This window comes from Oryzias melastigma, linkage group LG12 (genome assembly GCF_002922805.2).
Source record: "Oryzias melastigma strain HK-1 linkage group LG12, ASM292280v2, whole genome shotgun sequence".
NCBI lineage: Eukaryota > Metazoa > Chordata > Actinopteri > Beloniformes > Adrianichthyidae > Oryzias > Oryzias melastigma.
The window spans coordinates 340,561-363,736 of NC_050523.1; the positions used below are offsets into that span (position 1 = coordinate 340,561).

Genomic DNA, 23,176 nt, shown 5'->3' on the forward strand with positions numbered 1-23,176 from the left:
ACAAAGTGAAGGTTTAAACGGAGGTAATCCAGCAGGATCAGAACCTCCTCATCTGGACTCCTCGGGATTCTCCCCTCACTCCTATGAACTGAGGGATTAGCGGGTCGAACCTCTTCCGGACCATCGGAACCGGGACGTTCACTGATGTTCTGTGGAAATCCACCGGAAGCGTCATCAGATTAAAGGGCAGATTATTCGGGAGCCGCGCGGCCGCCCCGCGTGCGCAGATGCTCTTCATCAGTCAGATTCTACCGCTCAAGGACGCGCGTGCACGCGGAAAGGCGTGATGATGAAGAAGAGCAGACCTTCATCTGGTCGAAGGCCCGCACGAGCCCGACAGCACGCGACAGCCCGCAGATCAGCTGTTTGTGTTCAGACGGACGGGGGGGTCTGCGGCGGTGAAGGCGCGTGATGCTCGCATGCGGGAGGGGGCACGGTCCTACCTCACAGGCGCGCGGGGGAGCAGACATCCAGGAGCGGAGCGGGAGGAGGAGAAGGCTGTGACCCTCAGCGGGAGGACGAGGAGGAGGAGGACGAGGAGGAGGAGGTGTTCCTGTTGCTCCGCCGTCCACAATGATGCGGGGAGGGGGCCAGAGGGGGTGGGGGCGCCAAGATGACGCAGCGCGACGTCTGTCTGCGTCCTCCAGGCACGCGCGCGGCGGAGAAGCCTCAGTCACGTGACCCTGTCAGGCGGAGACAAACCGGGAGCTCCGCGGTTCACGGACGGTTGTTTCCGCGGAACAAATCCCGCCGCTAACAGGACTGCGCATGCGCCGATGTGGTGAAAACATACAAAACTATAAAAATACAAAACAGAACAGAATTCTAAATCAAAGTCACGATTATTCTAAACTTTTGAAACTCTGAATGTGTGCTCTGGCGGGTAAATGTTTCTAATTAGTTCCTGCATGACGTCATCAGCCACTATCAGCTGGTTTTCTGCTGGAAACGGATCTTGTTTTCTAATCGGATTGAAGACTTCCTGATCAGATTGGATTCTGTAAAAACTCATTTCTGAAGATTCTCCTGTGAACTCAGACAGTCGCTCTTTTATTCGGAGATTTCTCTGCTCTTCTTTGGGAACACGTTTAATTCCACCAACATAAAAACGACCTTAAAGTTTGTAATAAATATATGATTTATCCTCTTTATATTTTACATTCATTGACGTTTATTTCTTAAAATCCCAAATTTGTTTTTATTTTTGGAGTTCAGACTTTACCTTAAAGTATGTTTTTAAAAAGCTGTAAAATATTTTGAAATGGGATTTCTTATTTAAACTCATAAACCTAAATTATTTCTAAAGTCAAGTTTTAATAAAAACGTATGATTTTCAAGAATTTGAGCCACACGCACACGAGGCTATTTCTAACGAACAGATCTTGATATACTTGTATTTATTTATTCATACCTCTGCAATGTATTTGAGTTTGTATTATCTTTGTAATAATGTATAATGTATATTCATATTTATGTATTGAACTGTGTTTACAATAAAGTTTAAGAAAAAAAAACATGTTCTATTTTTGACTTAAAAAACTTTAAAATAAGTTTTCTGAACTCTGAACTTAAAAAAACGATTTTTAAGGGACCAAGAAACTTTATTTGATGTTATTTATTAAAATTTGTAAAAAGCAAAACACCAAAAATATGATTTCAAAATACATAAACAAAATCCTTAAAACGTATGAAAATGTATTGAATCAAAAATATATAAAAAGCTCTTTATGAACCTACATTTATTGATGTTAAATACATTTTTTAAATCATATTTTTGTCCATTTAAATAATTGAATTTCTCTTATAGTTCTGCTTTTCCCCGTGTGTCCTCTGGGTGGCGCTGCCTTAGCTGGATAACTTTGGTTTTCACCGGATGTTACGTCGTCAGTTGTCAAAGCTAAATGATGTTACAGATGTCTCACTCTGTCATGTTGTTTCACCATCAAACTTAAAACTCACCTTAAACAAAGGATATTTAATCTAAAATTACAGTAAAACTCTTATATTTCTGACTCAAATTCTTGAATAACTGAAGTTTTTATGGAAACTTTACTTTAGAAATAATTTTTGGTTCTAGAGTTTCACAAGTTCTGGACGGATTCCTCTGTCGTAACAAACGATCTTTGATCTGCAGCCATGGCGTCGCAGGACGGACTGGCGGCTCTGGTAAAGCTTCAGACACGGAGTCCGTTCTCTGCGGACAGAGTTCTTTATCCGAACCGCTTCGGTACCGAATGTAGAACCAGTCCGACACTCACACAACTTCAAACAAAGCCGCCGCGTGTTAGCGAACGGTAGTTAGCTAGCCCAGCACGTGCTGGACGGACGCGCAGGTAAACATTGACGTGAGTCGGTAACGCCTCAAGCCGGTCCGGTTCCGTGGATCGAACTCTCCTCAGTTTAGTTGGTAGACATCCTGATCACCTCCGGCTCCTTGTCTGGGTTGGCGGTGGGAGCATCATGCTGCGGGTTTCAGACATTAGAACTCTTGGTTTTCCTTCATGGTTACTGCAGCCGCCGTGATGCGTTCACTGACACGGTAACTGTAACCTGTTGTGTCCACAGGGGGTGGAGGGAGCCTCCGCTGCTGCGCACGCGCTGTCTCTGCCTGCAGAAGCGTATGGAAACGACGTACGTGCACGTGAGCGAGCAGCTTTGTGTGCGCTCCGGATCCGCGCGTGACCGGCTCTTTTTGTGGTTTCAGCCTCGACTGGAGGCGATGTGGGCGATGAAGGCCTACAACCACGCGGAGGTCTACTTCAATGTAACGTACCTGATTGTTGTTCACCTGAGCTGAGGCCCCGCCCCCCCGCGGGGTCAGCTGCTTTCAGTGCACCTGGATGCATTCTGTGGAGCAGGGGGCGTGACCTGCGCGTGACCTGTGTCTGCCCTCCCTGCAGCTCATCTCGTCCGTGGACCCGAAGTTCCTGAAGCTCACTAAGCTGGACGACCGAATCTACTCCAGCTTCAGGGAGAGCTTCAAAGATCTGGACGTCAAACAGCTGAAGGAGGACGACCTGAAGTCTGACCAAGCCAAGGAGGTGAGTGTCTGAGCGCCGCCGTGTGACGGTGCATCCTTACCCATAATGCAGTGGGGTTCGTGACAAACGATGGTTTGTTGCAGAGGTGGCGTCCGTTCTGCAACCAGTTCGAGGGCCTGGTGGAGGACTTCAACTACGGCACGCTGCTGCGCCTGGACAGCCAGAAGGGCTACAGCGAGGAGAACAGCATCTTCTGTGAGTCCAGCTGCTAAAGCAGGCAGGCTCCGCCCACAAACTGACACACCGCCTCTCTGCTCGCAGCCACCAGGGTGCAGTTCTTCGCCATCGAGATCGCCCGCAACAGAGAAGGCTGCAACGACGCGGTCTTCAGGTCCAAAGGCCCGCCCAGCTGACGGACCGGGTCGGACCTCCAGCGGTTCTGGTGGACGTCTACGATTCGGCGTTCACACAACATCCTCGTTTCTTCATTGTTGCAGCCTCAGACCTTCAGACAGGAAGTGACATCACAAACTTTCTCCTCACGTGAAAGCGCCGTGCCTGTTTTTGCTTTTTTGAAACAAAGAAAATAAAATCTGAATCTGTCGTCTGAGTTTGTGACTCGTGAACTTCCTGCTGAAGACGGGACAGAACCGGGTCTGGATCTACAAGAACTTCAGTCCACCTCGAACAGGAAGTGGAGCAGAAACATCAGATCGTCATGGTTTCCAGACGTGGTTCTTTAAGATCCAATGGTTCCACCCGTCGTCATCTGCTCGCGTTTTAGCGGGTTTGGATCAGCGCCGCATTCCGACAGGAAGTTCCTGTTTACGCGGCGACGGGTTCACCGGTCAGACGCGTTTTGGCCTTCAGAGGTCAAAGGCCGCATCAGGACCACGCCTCCACACGACCTTTGGCTGCTGATGGAGCTGTGAGGACAAACCGTTTGACAAAGTGACGTTTGAGATGAATGACGAGTGGGCGGAGCAAAAAATCAATGAGGTTTATTTGCAGTCACAATGCTGACACTATAGTAGCAGACATCCAGAGGACTCGAACAGCGACTCGAACAGCGACCCGCTCCGAGGAGCCGACACATTCACGTCAGGGACACAAACGGGAACAACGTGAGCGCGGAAACACGGCGAGTCTGTCGCCGGCGGACGCCGCCCGGCCACGGCGGGCTCCCCCAGGCCCGCCTCCACGCAGCCGCACACACACCAACACAGACACACAAACCGTGGCGGTCGGAGCTCCCCCTGGAGTTCACTGTCACACACACACCAGAAGGACTCGCAGGACCTGAAGGGGGCCGTCCCAGAACCGAGCCCAGAGTGTAAACAACAGCAGGCCCGCCGGAGCCAGGGAGGGGGCGGAGCTACATCACACGTAATGCAGCGGCAGGCCTGCGCTTGAGGCGCGTGCACGAGGGGTTCTGCTGCTTTTCTGGGGGGAATTTGGCAGAACAGTTCCTGGAGCGGTTCTGGAGGTGGATCGGTTCTGAAGGAGGAGCGGGTCTGGTGGAGCGGTTCTGGAAAGTCTTCGTCTCCTCAGCTCCTCTCTGCTCCGTGAAGTTAGTCTGTGATGAACCGCCCCACTAGTGTCAGGAAGGCGGCGCCGGACGTGTTCTGATGCTCCTGCTCGCCATCTTCCCATCCTAAACGGACAGAACTTCAGAAGTTCTGGTGAGGAAAAGCAGCAGAACCCTCAGGAGAACCCCCTCCCCCTCTGCTGGCCCCGCCCTCACCTGCCCCCCACACAGACACGTTGCACTAACTCACTACTGTAAAAAGCTCAATCACGCGGTTCTGCCCCCCAGGTTCAAAGTGGATTTATAAACATTGTTCAAAATGTTACCAAAAAATGTACACTTGGTTTGTGTTTCTATACAAGGCAGGCAGAAGCGGGTTACTACGGTTACCGGCGCTCTTCCCGTGTCAACACTCTCCCTTCAGTGACCGAGTGCTCAGACATGCAACCCCCCCGCCCCCACCTCCCTCCCCCCTCTGTGAAGGAGCCAATCAGGCGCAGACTGGCTTTAGAATACATCTGTATATATTTATATATGCTTCTATCAAAAAGGGGGCGGGGAGTCGAACCGGCGGCACGTCAGGGGGCGGGGGAGGATCCCCAGGCGTCCGGGCCCGGGGAGGGGAGAGGGAGGCGAATGCAGAGACGGGGGAGGAACGGGGCGGGGGACGGGGGCGGGGCCAGCAGCCAGGTGAGAGTCTGCTGTGAGGAATGTCAGCTCATCATGTCGTTGCTGTTGACGCCGTACGTGGAGTTCTTCATGCTGTCGTTCACCTCCCGCCGGAACACCGACAGGTTCTGGGTGAACCTGGACACGCAGACACAGGTCAGGTCAGCAACGGATTTTCACTACGATTTCTACACAAACGTCTTCAAGTCATTAAATGTTCATTCATCTGTCCTCTGCTGACTTGTGTAACTGAAGCTGCAGGAAATGATGCGACAGCAGGTTTTCTTCTGACGCAGATCATCAGATGATTACATCATAATGTTTGGAGTAAAAGATGAATTGGATTAAAAAAGTAACATTAAATGATCTGAAATCAATGATCTCCTCAATCACAATCAGAGACCCCGAGACCTTCATAACGACCCACCTGTCCCGGTTCTTGGTCAGCAGGTTCCTCTCTATCCCCTCCATCAGGTTCTCGAAACATAAGTGCATGGCCTGCTGCTTCTCCGGAGGCTGGCTGTTCACGATGCTGTTCCTCAGGTCAGCGAAATACTGCAGACACGGAAGCACGCAGGCGTTAGCATACGGAGACGTTAGCGTTGAAAGACGTTAGCAAACGGAGACGTTAGTGCTGAAAGACGTTAGCAAACGGAGACGTTAGCGTTGAAAGACGTTAGCATACAGAGACGTTAGCGTTGAAAGACGTTAGCATACGGACACGTTAGCGTTGAAAGCCGTTAGCATACAGAGATGTTAGCGTTGAAAGACGTTAGCATACGGAGACGTTAGCGTTGAAGGACGTTAGCATATGGAGACGTAGGCGTTGAAAGACGTTAGCATACAGAGACGTTAGCGCTTACATACCTTAGCATACAGAGACGTTAGCGCTGACATACGTTAGCATACAGAGACGTTAGCGTTGAAAGACGTTAGCATACAGAGACGTTAGCATTGAAAGACGTTAGCATACAGAGACGTTAGCGTTGAAAGACGTTAGCATACAGAGACGTTAGCGTTGAAAGACGTTAGCGTTGAAAGACGTTAGCATACAGAGACGTTAGCGTTGAAAGACGTTAGCATACAGACACGTTAGCGTTGAAAGACGTTAGCATACGGAGACGTTAGCGTTGAAAGACGTTAGCATTCGGAGACGTTAGCGCTGACATACGTTAACATACAGAGAAGTTAGCGTTGAAAGACGTTAGCATACAGAGACGTTAGCGATAAAAGACGTTAGCATACAGAGACGTTAGCATACAGAGACGTTAGCGCTAGCAAATGTCAGCACAGGTAAACCTTAGCTAATGCAGACGTGAGCATACGCAGACATTAGATCACACAGAGATTAGCTGCATATGTTAGCTCACACACATTAGCATACACAGACGTCAGTACTGGCAGATGTTGGTTTAGACAGATATTAGCTTATGCAGATGTTGGTACACATAGACATCAATACAGAGACCTTACAGTACAATGACATTAGCGTTAGCAGATGTTAGGGTATGCAGACGTTACCACAGGTGGATGTCAGTTTACACAGATGTTAGCATATGTAGAGGTTAGCGCTGGCAGACGTTACAGTACACAGATGTTAGTGCACGTAGCCGTTAGCACAGGGAGACTTTAGCAGACAGAGACGTAGGCGAACATTAGCGTAGCCAGACTTTAGCTAATCTAGATAGCATACAAAGACATTAGCTCATGCAGATGTTAGCTCACACACATGCTAGCATACACAGATGTTAGCGCTGGCAGATGCTGTTGTACACAGACGTTAGCTTATGCAGATATTAGCGCACACAGACGTTAACTCAGGCAGACGTTTGCGCTGGCAGATGTTAGCCCACGCAGCTCTGAGAGTTTGGGGGAGGGGCAGGTTTCAGCTCACCTTCTCGTTCAGGAGGATGAGGCCGAGCAGAGGTCTCGACATGGACCACTGGTTCCTGCAGTCCTCAAAGATGATGATGTTGAGGACCGTGGACAGCATCTGCAGGAGAAGCACAGCCTGAACACCACGGCGGGTAGGGGTGGGCGGGCAGAAAGAGGGCGGGACTCGGGCTCAGCTGACCTGCTGGATCATCTCCGGGTGCTGCTGCATGATGTGGAGGAAGCGGTCGTCCGTCGCCATGGCGGCGGGCCTCTTCTTGGTGGAGCGCGACAGCTGCTTGAACAGGTAGGTGACGATGTGGTCCAGACTGGAGCAGCAGCCGGTGCACACCATGGTGTCTGCAAACACAGCCATGAAGCAGCAGCAGAAACCAGCAGCGGGCGCCGCGGGGGCGGGGCTTACCCAGCGCCGTCAGGCCCTCAGAGATGGACGACAGGATGTACATGACCACGTGCGGCTCCAGGCTGGCGATGAAGTTCATGTGGTCCTGAGTCAGCACCTCCAGCAGCGAGTAGAAGGACTGGCTCAGCTTGGGATAGTCCTGCAGGAAGCAGAACCGCTTCAGAACTAGAGCTGCCACAAACGAGGATTTACTAGTCGACCGATTATAATCTGATTATTTTTCAGATCAGTCGACTAATCGGGTAAACTGGATGTAAAGAACTCATCTCAACCATCATTAGCTTTAAAAACTAAAAACTAGATATATAGCATTACCTGTGATTAGTGTGAATGCTGTTAGCTGAATTAAGCAGCTGAAGATGCTGAAACTGATAGTCAGCTAAAATATTAGCTAAATGCCGAATCAGCATAAAAACTGAAAAAAGCCTCAGTTAGCCATCACGGCTAGCATGTAGCTGAAATATTAGCTAAACTCCAGAAATGACTAAAAAACCTTAATAAATTCCACAACAGTCCAAAAAGATGCAGAATGCCGTCATACTTTACTACTCTGACTCCATATAAAGTAACGACTAGTCGACTGCCCCCCCCCGTGGGATTAATAAAGGAATCTCGAATTTTAACACTCGATTCATCGGGGCAGTCCTATTTAGGACCAGAACCAGACCGGTTCCAGACTCACGAGAAGCTTTCAGACACGGCGGCCGGTTCTGGTATCAAACATTCAAACCTCTGTTCCTACAGGTGAAAACACCTGACAATCCATCAGCGCAGTAGGGGGCGTGGCCTCACATGAGTCGATTGAGAGCTGGAAGCCTCTGTTCTCTTTTATGGAAACAAACAAAACTCAGAACAACCGGCTACCGCTAACCTCACTGATTTCTCATGCACAGCCGAGTACGTGCACGCCCTCATGAGGTGGAGACCCCAACGGCTGAAGCTCCGCCCAGCAGCAGCTGATGCAGAGGTCACAGTGAGGGGAGGCTCTGAAGGTGACTGACAGTTCCAGAGAGCGGAGGTCGTCCGAGCTCCCTCCAGGTGAACGTACCAGCAGGTCGCTGTGAGGGATGGACAGCAGCAGCTTGATGAAGGTCTGCAGGGCGTTGTCCAGAGCGTCATCGCCGTACAGGCGGAACACCCCGAAGTTGACGTAGTTCCCGCTGAGCACGGCCTTCAGCATGGTGAAGCACACGCTCACGCCCTTCAGCTTCACGCCGTACACCTGGTCCTTCGGGACCTCCCCCAACGTCAGGATACGGTTCCCTGAAAACACAGAGTCTGTCAGAACCGCCCCTTCCGTCCTGTGGGTGGTTCCGCCGGGTTGGTGGTACCATAGGTAGTGATCATCTTGCTGGTTTCTCTGAAGAGCAGGATGCCGTTTGGCGAGGAAACGTCAAACTGGAGCCTCTGGGATCTGCAGGAGCAGAGAGACTTCAGAAAGCTGCTCAAACGAGCATGACGGAGCGTCCGGGGGCGGAGCTTCACCTGTTGTGCACCAGCTCGGCCATGAGCTTGAGGACAGGAGTGGTGCAGGCCGGGTCGTGGTACCAGAGCTCGATGGCTCGCTGCAGGATGGGCATGTAGGCCGGATACCTGCAGAGATGCTGAGGAAAATCCAGCAGACGGCAAAGGGAACGAGATGCAGCTGCAGACGCTGCAGACTGCGCAGACGCTGACAAGGATACATCCAGTCGAAGAGCATCATGAAGCTGGTCTTAGCGTTGAAGGCGAAGGCGATTCCTCGCAGGTCTCGCACCAAACCCACCAGTGTCCTCTGGAGGGGGAGGGGCGTCAGACACACGTCTACTGTCATGTTGTGCACGTGCCACGTGTGCATGCGTGTGCACATCCGTGTGCGTGTTTGTGTGTCACCTTGGCTTCCTGCTCGTTGAACGTGTTGGTGCTCAGCATCTGAGCGACGGCTTCAAACGCAGCGGTGAGGGGAAGCATGAACTGTTCAAACTGATCCTCGTCCTCTCCTGTCAGGACAAGAATAAAACCTTCAAATCCACAAAACAGAAGTTCAGCTTCACAGCTTTCAAATCTAAAGATGAAGCAGAAACATCAGATCAATGCACATCCTCAATCCTGTCAGAATAAAAGCCTCCAGAATCAAACAAACTCAAGATCATTCTGATCAAAACTTCATGTCAAATTCTCTAGATTCAAAGAATTGATCCTGAATCAAAAATCAAACTGACAACCTATAAATAAGGGACTTGATTGATTAAAACATTAACTCATTAATCACGATTATTATTATTATTTTTGTTACAGAATTTTCCACTTATTGTCTACAAATGATCATAATATGAAATCACACGCAAAATTATACATTTACAATGTTTATTTCTTACCAGTTGGAGCCAAAAACTCATTTTTTTCTACATTTGAATTTTCTGCATTTTGAATTTGAAAGACTTATTGTACACTTATATAACACTAACTTTATTTAGTCATGTTTCCATGTTACATTCACACACTAGACATAAAAACAAGCAAAAACAGAAAATTCCGTCTGGAAAAATTGTATTCATTTTGCTGTGGAAACTCCACAAACATTTAATTAAGTCTTTTTACAACATCGAATGAAAGTTTTAGCTGTAATTTTATAAAAACAAGAAGAACAAACTAAACATGTTTCTGAATGAAAATACTAAAATAATTCAGGCTAAAGTCACAGACTCCTTTGGGACACATACATTTCTGTTGATAGAGGAGCATCCCAGACCTCACAGCTCCATGATGAGATCTTTCTTATGTGGATTCAGCCTCCAGGAGGCTCAAAAATGAGAATTTCTTTCCTAAGAGCTCTGCTGTCTGACTTTTTTCCTGGAATTCTGTTATTTATTTTCTTTTTAATGTCGTTTTTTTCTCTCATAAGTTTTTCTATTAAAACTATTAAAGGAGGTTTTTAGGTAGAAGTTTGATCCAGCTGCTAAGCTGGAATCTGCTCACAGGTGGGGGCGTGTCTGTCCACCCTGAACTGTTCGCCTCTCATAACAGGAGGGGGCGGGACTTTCAGGATGACCTGTAGAGTTTCTCCCATTTTTGGACAACTCCGTGTTCGTTGTTGTAGAAAATTCATGTTGGTCTCCATCCCAAAATAAAATAATAAGTTTCCTCGTCGTATTTCTAATAGCAGACAGCTCTTGTTGAGCGTAAACAGCTGAGAGAGGTCATGTGGGTTCAGCTGATAAACAGTTTTTAGGACCAGAAGAGTCTCTGTCTTAATTTGAAATATTTTTAGGAACAGAAACACTTGAGACGATAGCTGTATTTTATTCTGAAAGGTTTCAACTATTTTTTAAATTTTCTTTTTAAGTAAAAAAAAACAAAAACGTCTAACTTTTTCTGTAAAAACAATCAAATGTTGAGCTCAGATTTTGATTTGTGAGATTTTAGGCCCAGTGTGTTCATAAAGATTTGAAGATTCACACAGGTGAGGTCGTGGTGAAAGAAATGATACAACAAAAGAACAGTTTTTAAGTCCAAATCCAAACAAAAACTTCCCTGAACTCCCGAACATGTAAACATTCCAGTTCCCGACCCTGATTCCTGATTTCATGTCTGTACATACCCAGGTCCACCATGAGGAGGCGCCCCAGAGCCGTGTAGAAGGTGGTCCGGCACCTCATGTCGCTCAGGTTGGACTGATTGTTGACCCCGAGGAAGGAGAAGTGTTCGCTCTGCAGCAGAGACACAGCAGAGTCAGAGCAGGAAGCAGAGCGCAGACGGTGCACCAGTCTGAACGCAGACGCTCCAGCAGTCTGAACGCAGACGCTCCAGCAGTCTGAACGCAGACGGTGCACCAGTCTGAACGCAGACGGTCCAGCAGTCTGAACGCAGACGGTCCAGCAGTCTGAACGCAGACGGTGCACCAGTCTGAACGCAGACGGTGCACCAGTCTGAACGCAGACGGTGCACCAGTCTGAACACAGACACAGTCTGAACGCAGACGGTCCAGCAGTCTGAACGCAGACGGTGCACCAGTCTGAACGCAGACGGTGCACCAGTCTGAACGCAGACGGTGCACCAGTCTGAACACAGACACAGTCTGAACGCAGACGGTCCAGCAGTCTGAACGCAGACACAGTCTGAACGCAGACGGTGCACCAGTCTGAACGCAGACACAGTCTGAACGCAGACACAGTCTGAACGCAGACGCTCCAGCAGTCTGAACGCAGACGGTCCAGCAGTCTGAACGCAGACGGTCCAGCAGTCTGAACGTAGACGGTCCAGCAGTCTGAACGCAGACGGTGCACCAGTCTGAACGCAGACGGTCCAGCAGTCTGAACGCAGACGGTGGCACTCGAGGACCAGGGTTGCCTGCTCCTGGTTTAGACCCAGAACATGAACCTTTTTCCATGAAACTCTGGACTTCACTGATGGTTTTCTTCATGTTTGACTTTCCTTTATGAAACTAAACAAACCAGCTGAAACTTAAGAGCAAATCTAACTTTGGTTTAATTATTTAAATGTACATATTTAGTTATTTTAAAGAATGAAACGTGACTTTTTTAAACATAAATCCAGGTCATCTCCATTTCCTGTGTGTTTTGTCCCTTCCGGGCTCCCGTCTGCGTGCAGGAGACACTCACTGTGTGGTTGTTGAGCATGAACTGGACGGCGCTGAGCTTCACCAGCTTCCTCACGCTGCTGTACGTGCAGGCAGGGGTCAAGGAGAACACAGTAGCAGTAGCACACAGAGTAACAGACGTGCAGACAGACGGCGTCTGCAGACAGACGCCTCAGAAGGATATCCCAGGGAGAGGTCGTTCAGCAGCTGCAGCGTCTTGGAGGTGATGGGCTCACACTGACCCCAGTACTTCAAGTTTGTGATGCTGCAGACACGGAGAGAGACGGAGGTCACGCCATCATCATCACGTTCAAATGAGGGACCGTGTTTCTGATGCGTTACCATGGAGACCAAAGACAGGAACTGTCTGACTCCGCCCATGTTGTTAGGTAGAGACAAAAGTAATCTGATTACTCACATTTTCCCTATAAAGACACTGAGTACCATCGTCTCGTCGTTCAAACCCAGAACTTCTGATAACCGCCGGTAGAGCTGAAAGACAGAGACAGGAAACACTTCAAAATAAAAGCATCTCCACTTCCTGTTTCCATGTTCCTGAAGTTCAGCAGAAGATCTGCATACAGTTACTCATCCCGACTCATAATGTGACAACAGATGAATAAGCTTTAAGAAACCATCTTCATTGTTGACGTTCTTAAAAATGTTGATGGTATTTTGTTCTGATGTATCTTATTGCTGTAGGAATGAAATACCACTAATGCAGAACTTTCTGTTCCAGTCAAACATCGTCACAAGACTATTTACACTATTTTCTTTGTGCAATATTGTTATGAATGAATGAATGAATGAATGAAATGGTTTATTTCAAGCAATCAGGAATAATACATGAAAAAACACATCACACTGAATCACAAGTACATCGCTTGAAAGGGAGTGGAAGGAAGTGAACTTATATAACCCCCCCCGACACAGCCATACCATTCTCTCTCTATCAATATCCGGTTCAGGACTTAATATGGAATATTCATACTCCACAGTAATAGATTCAGGTTATAAAGGACCATTATTATCATTGATGTAATCAAATTTCAAGTTCAACTCTCCTTGTTGCAGTAGCTACTTTAAAAGCCGAAGAGTTGAGGAGAGCTGGAGGCACACGTCTGCTCGTACCCGGAAACACTCTTTGGAGTTACTGCCAGAATATGTTTAAAAAAACTATTTGACCTGCTATTTGTGAAGTAAGTACCATCTCAGAAAAATCACAATAGTTTTTGCATTTCTTTGATGGTACAGAAGTTAAGACGAAGATTTCATATCAACACTTCATGTCAGGAATGTTCCTTCCTTTTGCCATCAGAATCTCACTGATCAGAATCTCACTGGAGTTCTGCAGATCTGATCTGACTCTTCAAGTCTTGGTTTCTCTGGAAAAAAAATCTACTTTTTGAATGAAGTTTGTGAACAACGTCTGTTTATGTAATGTGGAGCGAGAAAACGTCTGTGAAGGAGCAAACTGGTGGGGGTGTGGTCTGCTGATAAGGGCGGAGCCAGGTGGTAGGGCGGAGCTCACCTTGGATGATTTCTGAACCTGATCTCCGATGTAGATTTTCCTGAACTGCTCAAAGAAGCTGAGCATGGCCAGTTCCAGCCTCTCGTTCCCAGCCTGAGCGAGCCGAGAGTCCGTCAGGTTCATCAGCTGGAGCACCCTGAGGGGCAGACGGATGTGCAGACGGATGAGCCGATGGATGTGCAGACGGACGAGCAGTCAGACGAGCAGACGGTCAATCAGACAAATGAGCAGACAGTTGAGCAGACAGATGAGCAGACGGACGGTCGGTCAGACGAGCAGACAGACGAGCAGACAGACGAGCAGACGGACGAGCAGACGGACGAGCAGACAGACGAGCAGACAGACGAGCAGACAGACGAGCAGACGGACGAGCCGATGGATGAGCAGACGGACAGGCAGACGGACGAGCAGACGGTCAATCAGACAAATGAGCAGACAGTTGAGCAGACAGACGAGCAGACGGACGAGCAGACGGACGAGCAGACGGACGAGCAGACGGACGAGCAGACAGAGGAGCAGAGAGTCAGTCAGCCGGTGAGTAAGACGAGCAGTCAGACGAGCATACGGTCAGTCTGTATCGGTGGGTCTCAGGGGTCGTGGTGGACATCAGAGCAGTTCCTTACCGACACACCAGCTCTCCGTCCATGGCGTCCTGCTCGTCTGTACTGGCGAAGGACACTCGTCCTCCGATCACCGCCCCGATGATGTACACCAGCCATGTTAACCGACCTGCAGAGCAGAGCAGCACTGAAGCTCCTGCATGACCGTGAGGATGCAGGGGAGGGGACAGCGTACCCTCCTGCACCGTGACGTCCACGGCGCTGGAGTTGGTGGACTGCAGCAGCTCCTGGTAGGTCTGCGCCGCCTGGTCGAACAGCTGCACCAGCAGCGCGCACGTCTTCTCGTACTCGCAGCGGCCGATGGTGGACAGCTGGTCCAGCTGCTGCTGCACCAGACCGGCGTCGTCCAGAGGATCTTCTAACCCGTCTCTGTGGAGAAAGAGTTTGATCACAATCACTGCCTGAAACCCAGCAGCTGGAAGAGGAAGGAGCAGGGAGGTGATTGCTGATACCAGGAGGGGATTGCTGATACCAGGAGGTGATTGCTGATACCAGGAGGTGATTGCTGATTTTAAGAGGTGATTGTAGATGTAAGTAGTACACGGTAAGTGGAGGCAACTACTGATACAAGATGATTACTGATATGAGGAGGTGATTGCTGATAAAAGGATAAAAAGAGGTGATTACTCATCAAGCAAGGTGATTGTTGATAGGAGGCGGTGATTGCTGATACAAGGAGGTGAGTAATGAAATGAGGTGATTGCTGATTTTTGAAGGTGATTGTGGATACAAGTAGGTGATTACTGGTAAGTGGAGATTATTACTGACACAAGATGATTACTTATTCAAGGATGTGATTGCTGATACGGAGAGGTGAATGCTGATACTATGACAGGACTTCTGATATGAGGAGGGGTTTATTGAAACAAGGGGTTCATTGCTGATACGAAGACATGACTCATTTAATGAGGAGGTGATTGCTGACACCATGAGGTGATTACTGACACAATGCTGACGCAAAGACAAGACCTCTGATGAGGGGATTGCCGATATAAAGACATGTCTAATTTTATGAGGAGGTGATTGCTGATAGGGAGCCTATTTCTGATATGAGGAGGTGTTCTTGCACCTGTGAGGAATCCACCTCCATATTTCTGGACAAACCACATCTTTTCGGGCAGGACGGCCCCCCCAAGCTGGACGTTGGCAGGACTGACCTGAGGATGACGTGGACCGACTCGAGGCGTGATGTGATATACGCCTTGGTGACCTCGGGGGTGTAGGTCTCCAGCAGGTGGGGCTCGGTGGCTTTGACGTAAGGGACCGACGCTGCCAGGCGCTGCCAGAGGCTCAGCAGGTAGTGGACGCTGTTGGGGGCGAACTCCCAGTGCTGGAAGACAGGAAGAAACCCTGTCGGACCGACACCTGGAACCAGCTTCTCCTCCAGAGGACGGACGGGCTCACCTGCAGGCTGGTGACGGTGAAGTTGGCGATGAGGCGGATCACCTCCGGGTAGTTCTCCACTTTGACCAGCTCCCCCAGCTGGTAGTTGCTCTTCAGCCGGGCCAGCAGCCGGCAGAACTCGTGGTAGTTGTTTGGATCGGGCAGACACTGCAGCACAAACGCAGCTCTCACACAAAAGCAGACAGGGGCGGGGTCTGGTTTGCAGGTGAGCTTAGTACCTGAGGGTTGGCCAGAATCCTCTTCACGCCGTCCACCAGGTGAGACAGGAACTTTGCTCGCTCAGCGTTGTTGAAGAGGGACCTCCGGACAGAGGCGATTTGGACTAAACACGACAACACCTGCACAGGTACACGGCAGTCAGACAGGAACCACGGCCCCCCGGGGGTTTGATGCTGTAGTGCATTCACTTACCAACGGGGAAAGGGACGGCGGGATGGAATGATACAAATTGAAAAACAGCTGCAGTGTGGAGGAATCGAGAAACGCTGCAGAGAAAAGAGAAAAAAGAAACTCAAATGTCTGAGCTGACTTTGAAGTACACTGATGCCTTCACTGACCGATTTAGCAACCTGAAAACCTCAGAATTCAGCTTCAATCTAAACCTTCCCATCTATCATTTACACCTGGTAAATCCTCCGGAACCACACTGGTCCATTCCAGCTGCACCTGAACAGGTGAGCCAATTACAGGACCACAAACAGACGCACACACTCGAATGACGATTCAGGATTATCAACCAATGAAACTCGTATTTGGACAGTGGGCGGGGCCTCAGAGAATCTCCACACCGCCGTGCCTCTCACTGGATCCAGAACCCGCCTCGCTCACCTGATCTCCATGACGTGGGGATCTGTACGGTGCAGAGGTCGTCTGACGACTCGTCTGTGGAAGTTCCTATGAAGTCGAAGTTGAGGCAATTGTAGCTGAGTTTGAGGAGCTGCATCAGCAGGCCGTGCTGCGACTCGTCGTTCAGGTTCAGGTTCTTCCCCGACGCCTGGAAATAGACAGAGGACATGCTGATGGGGGCGGAGCTTCAACGCATGGCGCTAACCAGTCCACCATGAGCAAAGCGAGGTTTGGTGTTCCCCAACACCAACAAAATGTGCTGAATGTTGGTGTTTATGAATCCTAATCCGAGTTACCGTTTCTGTATTATAATCTCTGTTGACGTTTCTAGATTATAATCTGTATTTGTGTTTCTGGGTTATAATCTGGATTTGTGTTTATGGATTATAATCTGTATTTGTGTTTCTGGATTATAATCTGTATTTGTGTTTCTAGATCATAATCTATAATTGTGTTTCTAGATTATAATCTGTATTTGTGTTTCAGGATTATAATTTGTATTTGTGTTTCAGGGTTATAATCTCGGCTAGTGTTTCTGGATTATAATGTGTATTTGTGTTTCTAGATCATAATCTATAGTCGTGTTTCTAGATCATAATATGGACTTGTGTTTCTGGACTATAATCTAAATTGATGTTTCTGGATTATAATCTGGATTTGTGTTTCTGGATTATAATCTCTGCTAGCGTTTCTGGGTTATAATCTGTATTTGTGTTTATGGATTATAATCTGTATTTGTGTTTCTGGATTATAATCTAAATTGATGTTTCTGGATTATAATCTGTGCATGCGTTCCTGGAATATAACCGGTGCTTCTCGATAGTTTTCTTTTTTAGATCCTTAACTTTCTTTAAAAGATGCTGCAGAGTTTTCTAAAGTGAAACCATGAAGGAACCACCGCCTTCATTATCTCATTAACTTCTGGATTATTTGATTCAATCAGGATCGTTCCATTTTAAAATAGGGGTGTTGGGACAGACCAAAGCGAACTCTTCTTCCAGTGCTTCTCAGTATCTGGCAGAGGGTGAACACACCTGTTTGAGGAGGTTACATGACAGCGTGAAGATGTCAAAGAGGGAGGAGTCTCTGAAGGACGACGCTATCTTCCTATGTTTGGTCAGCGGGTGCGTCGTGTCGGCCTGTGGAGGACAGATGCTGTTACAGGGAGGTGGGGGCCTTCAAAAACAAGCCTTGTAAATTCCCGTGGCCCGTGAAGGCAGCACCGAGCAGGTCAGGGTCCGCTGAGACGACCTACCTGGTTGATCTCATTTGTGAGCTGGGACAGAATGGTGACGCCGATGATGCAGTGCTCCACGCTGTCCTGTGGACACAGACGCCGTGTTATCACATACCTGCGACTCGTCCAGGTGTCGTTAGCTCTTCAGATCAGTGGCTCTCACCTGGAGGAAGCGCGTGACGTCGGCGATGACGTTCCTGAAGACGTACTCATCCTTCTGACAGTCGAACCAGCCGAGCTTGGTGATCCGGGCGTATAACTGGATCAGCGCCTGCGTCACAAATGCCGCCAGCTTTGGCCGCGTGGCCAGATAGTTGAGCACATAGTTCCCTGTGGGACACAGAAACGAGCGGCTTGAAGTACGGCTGCAACATAATCAGACATCTGCTCAGCTAAAGTTTGAGGAGCTTTTTGGGTTTTCCTCTGAAGATGAAAAAGTCTGTTTGTAAAACATGAGAAAACTGATTCAGTTCAGAGGAAAGGACTAGTTCTAGTTGTTCTATTTGTATGGAGGTGCTGCAAGTCTTCATTTCTGATCTTCTGGTCATGGATCTACTGGATCATCTGGGTCAGCTTAACTTTGAGGATAATGGAGAACATTTTTTCAGGTTTGTTTTTTAAATGATCCGGTGATGTTTATGTTTTGCTTCCTGCTGAAGTTAACCAGGAAGTTGACAGAAAAGCCTTTGAGTTGTTTACAGTAATTAGAAATTATTTTGTTTCTAAATCTTTGAGTCTGATCAGTGTCGTTGGTTCTCTAAATAAAAGGTATAAATAATGCAAATTAAATATGTACCATATTATTGTTCAATCATCAAATATAAAGAAAAACACAGAACAATTGTAGTTTGATCTGTGAATCAGGTCAGATAAGAAATGATCCACAGCTTTAATCTGTTTAGAAGTTTATCTGAAAGGTGCAGCACCAGCATTTTACCACACCTGTTCATGTGAGGACAGGTGTGGTGATACGTTTATTAACAGGTGTTTGGACCGCTGTCTGAACACAGAGAGGACAGATTCTTGGACAGGTGCATGAACAGGTGCATAGACAGGTGCATGGACAGGTGCATAGACAGGTGCATAGACAGGTGCACAGACGGGTGTATGGACGGGTGTATGGACGGGTGTAAGGACGGGTGTATGGACAGGTGCATAGACAGGTGCATAGACAGGTGCATAGACAGGTGCACAGACGGGTGTAAGGACGGGTGTATGGACAGGTGTATGGACGGGTGCATGGACAGGTGCATGAACAGGTGTATGGACAGGTGCATAGACAGGTAAATGGACGGGTGTATGGACGGGTGTATGGACAGGTGTATGGACGGGTGTATGGACAGGTGTATGGACGGGTGCATAGACAGGTGCATGGACAGGTAAATGGACGGGTGTATGGACAGGTGTATGGACAGGTGCATGGACGGGTGTATGGATAGGTGCATGGACAGGTGCATAGACAGGTAAATGGACGGGTGTATGGACAGGTGTATGGACAGGTGCATGAACAGGTGTATGGACAGGTGCATAGACAGGTGCATGGACAGGTGCATGGACAGGTAAATGGACGGGTGTATGGACAGGTGTATGGACGGGTGTATAGACAGGTAAATGGACGGGTGCATGGACAGGTGCATAGACAGGTAAATGGACGGGTGTATGGACAGGTGCATAGACAGGTGCATGAACAGGTGTATGGACGGGTGCACAGATGGGTGTATGGATAGGTCCACATACAGGTGCATGAACAGGTGTATGGGCAGGTGCATAGACAGGTGCACATACAGGTGCTAATCCCAGCAGAAGCAGAGACTCACGAATGTCGATGCGCTGCTCCAGAGGGAGGGGGTTGCTGGTCCGGGACACCAGCTTAGATAAACAGGTAGCGGCGAGCAGCTGGGAGTATGAAGACTGAGAGGAGACAGGAGAATAACGAACTTCTCAGGTGATCGGTGTTCAGGTGAACCAATAAAAACATTTTTTAATAAAAACCGGGAGACAGAGAGAACCTGAAATTATTCAACCAGGTGAACATCATTGTTAATCTGCTCTGAAACTGTCTGAAATTTTCCTCTAAGATGTTTTAGCATCAGATAAGGCTGAGTTTCTGACTCGGGCAGTAGACCCGCCCACATGTGGCCGGAGGAAGTCGACGCTCTCCATACTCACGCTGCCTCTCTCCAGCAGCAGCTGACATTTGCTCAGACAGTCGGGGCTGTTGGTGAACTCCACCAGGGCTTTCTCGGCCTGGTGTCGGACGGCGGTGTCGGTGGTCTCGTACAGCTGCTTACACAGGATCTCCAGCTGGGCAAGGCCCTAGATAAACACAGGAGAGGAGCTTATCAGCAGCCAGCAGGAGGAGGAGCAGCGATCATGTGGAGCTTCTGACTCGTGCTCCTGCTTCAGCGAGCCACAAAAACGTTCGACGGCGAGCAGCTCAGCAGACGCCAGCAGGGGACCGGACGGCACACCTGAGGGCGAGGAGAGCAGCTATGACTGCACGCTGCAGATAAGAACCCTGCTGCACGCCGGACATCTGCGGCCCTAGATCAGGCCCCGCCCACCTTTGATTCAGCTGATAAACTTCCTCATAAATTGACGCTGCTGCAGCGGGGCGCCAAGCCTGAAACACCCCAGGAATTAAAGCAAGAACATTTGACTGTATATAGAGAACCGGACTGACTGCCCCGCCCCCATGGTGTTCCAAACAGGAAGTACCCACAAAATCAGACAGACTTCTATAGAGAAACAAACTGTTATCAGTCATTCTATTGGTCAGAATAAACATTCTGGATCATTTTAACATCTTCTTGATAATCTTCTTTATTTTAATATTTTTTTATCACAAGTTATAAACTGACCAATCAGATGGCTCAGTAAAAGTAGGTGGAGCCTGCACCTCCAACGTTTGATTGACAGGTTCTCCAGAGCTGCTTTCAGTAGAAGGGGTGTGGCTTCCCAACAAGCTCACACCTGATTGGTGAAAGTGGTTGCCATTGAAACGCGGAATCAGACCGACTCGGACCAATCACTGACGACCGGCTCCAAATGACCGGAAATTCATCCTGTCCCTTCATCGATGAAGGCAAATGTTTGGGCACACTTCGGCTTCTACAAATCCCGGGGTAAGGAGCCTGATATGTCATATGCAGTGTGCAAAATCTGCAAAAGGAAAATAAAATATTTCGGGAACACGTCCAACGCTTGCTCTCATGTCACGCGCCATCACCCGGAGCTTAAAGAAGCGGAGCAGCGACCGATTCAAGCTCCTGACCAGCGCACACTCCTCCATTTTACCAAACTTCCACCAAACTCTGAACGGGCAAAACGGATAACTAAATCCATAGCCTGTTTCATCTCCAAAGACCTTCGTCCCTCCAGTGTTGTGGAAAATGAAGGGAAATTTTTAATTTTTCAGTCTCAGTTTACATTACCCTGTCTGGTCATTTCTTTTTTGTCATCAATGATGAGTAAGTGCTGAACTATTTTCTTCAGAAGTTTTAGAAGAACAGGTTGTTTTGAATACACTGTTAAATGAGTACTGCAATCTTTATTTATTTACAGATTTGAGAATCACTCAGGTTTTTTTTTAGTTACCAAAGTGAGTGCTGTTTATTTTAGTAGTCTCCAAATTTGAATGTGCACTACCTTTCTATATTTGTTTTAACTTATTTGAACTTATATTTGTTTTCTTAATAAGATGATAATTGTGTTTTTTATTTTCCTATTCTGTCATTTGAGATGCTCTCAAATACTTTTTTCAGACCCAAATTTTCCTGACTGAATTTTTTGTAATTACATAAGTTTGAAAAGTCTTTCACTGCCGTTGAACTGTTGAAATAATATCATAAATAAATGCCATTTCAGTATCAAAGAATGCCTTTGTGTCACATTTCTGAATCGAGAATCGAATCGTGAGTCGCTGTAAGATTCACATCCCTAATAAACTGTCCAAAAGTCTTAAATGGATGTGAACGAGTCAAAGTTCCCCTTAGTGCTGCTTAAATCAATCATTACATCTGAGTTTGAGAATGAAAATCATAGATCTGGATCAAATAGATTCACAGAGTAGAGATCAGCTCCCAAAGTTTCATCATCCAGAAACCAGATTTTCTTCTTCAGTTTCACTATTGATCAGAACAGTTGAACTCCTGGTTATTATTATGGGATGTAGAGCCGAGGACCTCTCCTGCTCCTTCAGGGATCAGAACACTGCTCATGCAGTCGTTTCTGCTTCAGCTTTTCTTCTGAATTTTGTGCACGTGGCCTCAGGACTTCACTACCAATTCAGGACTCGTACGACCTGGAGGCTGAGTCACAGTCCAGAGGAGGCTCAGCAGGAGGAACGGAGGAGCAGGCCACGCTCCTGAAACCTGCTGCTCCTTCAGGAGGATGACCACAGCAAGAGGAGATCTGCAGCTGGCTCCGCCCACTCCGTCCACCATAAACAAAGGCTGAACCAAGATGATCTGAGCGCCGTGAAGAACCACCGTGGTTTACTGAAGGTTCATTGAAATCTGAATCTGACATTAAACAAACATAATCCAGTCTCAGACGTGACCTTCAGATGTTCTGCTGCATCCCGACCCATCCATGACATCACCGGCAGCCAAACCTGCTCCAGCCCCACGAACACCTGCAGAACCCACAGAACCGCCAGAGCCTGCTCAACCTGCAGAACAGCAGGAACCCGCGGCAGATGCAGACATGAGGGGGGGTCACCCTCTGCATGTCAAGTTTCTTCAGACCCACAGAACCGCCTGCAGCGACACAACTGCTGCATGAGAGTTTCTCACTGCTGTCTATCTGGAGCCTGTCCTGGAATTATGCTTTTCCAGCTTTTTCCTCATAAGGTTCCTTCATTATGTTTGTGAAAAATCCTATAACACTCTTTCAGGAGAAGTTTGATCCACCTGGATTACAGGTCGACGCAGCTGGAATCTACACAGGTGGGGGCGTGTCTGTCCACGGCGTCGGTGGGCGGGACTTTCACGGTGAACCACGGAGATTTTAGACGTCGGTGCTCGTTATTGTGGTAAATTCATGCCCCCCCCAAAATGAAATAGTGATTGGTTCCCTCTTTGGATTTCTAATAACAGATAGACCCCCCCCCCCATAGCGGATGCTGCATCACAGCCGTCAGATTGACGTTCGTTCTCCACCTTATTTATTAAAATAAAAGATCGCTTTTGTCCAAAAACTACAAATAAATGCCACATTTCTGTCTTTAACTGAATAAAATCTCAATCACAGAATCAAAAACTAGTTTACGTTTATTTTAGACAGTTTTATTAATGCCCGAGGTCATTAATAAACACATTAACTTTGTTCCATTAACCGCGTCAACATTCGCCGCCCGACTGAAAACATTCAGTCATGACAGGAGAGCAGTCCGACCCCCCCACAGCATCAGTCTCTTCTCACTTACAGCTGGGGGGTCAAACTCGATCACACAAGAGGCCAAAATTACAACCACCTTAGATCG

The 23,176-nt window shown here is 48.1% G+C and overlaps 3 protein-coding genes across 5 annotated transcripts in view; 1 reads left to right on the plus strand and 2 right to left on the minus strand.

The window, feature by feature from the left end:
• The window catches only part of dmtn (dematin actin binding protein), a gene marked incomplete in the record, with an annotated part of 8,394 nt that extends 7,239 nt beyond the window's left edge, over positions 1-1,155 (minus strand). Inside the window, 1 exon segment of the mRNA XM_024298919.2 lies at positions 444-1,155.
• Positions 1,156-2,047: 892 nt separating this feature from the next.
• Positions 2,048-3,591, plus strand: pbdc1 (polysaccharide biosynthesis domain containing 1). The gene is made up of 6 exons (XM_024298923.2): positions 2,048-2,166; positions 2,566-2,631; positions 2,705-2,764; positions 2,901-3,041; positions 3,125-3,236; positions 3,303-3,591. The coding sequence occupies exons 1-6, from the start codon at positions 2,137-2,139 to the stop codon at positions 3,392-3,394; spliced, it is 501 nt and encodes a 166-aa protein (XP_024154691.1). The 5' UTR covers positions 2,048-2,136; the 3' UTR covers positions 3,395-3,591.
• Positions 3,592-3,960: 369 nt separating this feature from the next.
• xpo7 (exportin 7) overlaps positions 3,961-23,176 on the minus strand; it is a 23,216-nt gene continuing 4,000 nt past the window's right edge. For all 3 annotated transcript variants that reach the window (XM_024298921.2, XM_024298920.2, XM_024298922.2), the window contains exons 2-28: positions 19,861-20,007; positions 19,509-19,602; positions 17,855-18,021; positions 17,710-17,775; positions 17,489-17,593; positions 16,437-16,602; positions 16,020-16,093; positions 15,827-15,946; positions 15,609-15,755; positions 15,362-15,534; positions 14,380-14,573; positions 14,208-14,313; positions 13,585-13,720; positions 12,472-12,545; positions 12,238-12,318; positions 12,076-12,139; positions 11,055-11,163; positions 9,347-9,453; positions 9,160-9,248; positions 8,960-9,067; positions 8,806-8,888; positions 8,523-8,737; positions 7,475-7,613; positions 7,253-7,410; positions 7,073-7,171; positions 5,606-5,733; positions 3,961-5,316 (exon numbers count right to left, since the gene is read on the minus strand). In XM_024298921.2, coding sequence (XP_024154689.1) covers positions 5,223-5,316; positions 5,606-5,733; positions 7,073-7,171; positions 7,253-7,410; positions 7,475-7,613; positions 8,523-8,737; positions 8,806-8,888; positions 8,960-9,067; positions 9,160-9,248; positions 9,347-9,453; positions 11,055-11,163; positions 12,076-12,139; positions 12,238-12,318; positions 12,472-12,545; positions 13,585-13,720; positions 14,208-14,313; positions 14,380-14,573; positions 15,362-15,534; positions 15,609-15,755; positions 15,827-15,946; positions 16,020-16,093; positions 16,437-16,602; positions 17,489-17,593; positions 17,710-17,775; positions 17,855-18,021; positions 19,509-19,602; positions 19,861-20,007 — 3,243 coding nt within the window. In that variant the 3' untranslated portion in view covers positions 3,961-5,222. The remainder of the gene's footprint in view (positions 5,317-5,605; positions 5,734-7,072; positions 7,172-7,252; positions 7,411-7,474; positions 7,614-8,522; positions 8,738-8,805; positions 8,889-8,959; positions 9,068-9,159; positions 9,249-9,346; positions 9,454-11,054; positions 11,164-12,075; positions 12,140-12,237; positions 12,319-12,471; positions 12,546-13,584; positions 13,721-14,207; positions 14,314-14,379; positions 14,574-15,361; positions 15,535-15,608; positions 15,756-15,826; positions 15,947-16,019; positions 16,094-16,436; positions 16,603-17,488; positions 17,594-17,709; positions 17,776-17,854; positions 18,022-19,508; positions 19,603-19,860; positions 20,008-23,176) is intronic.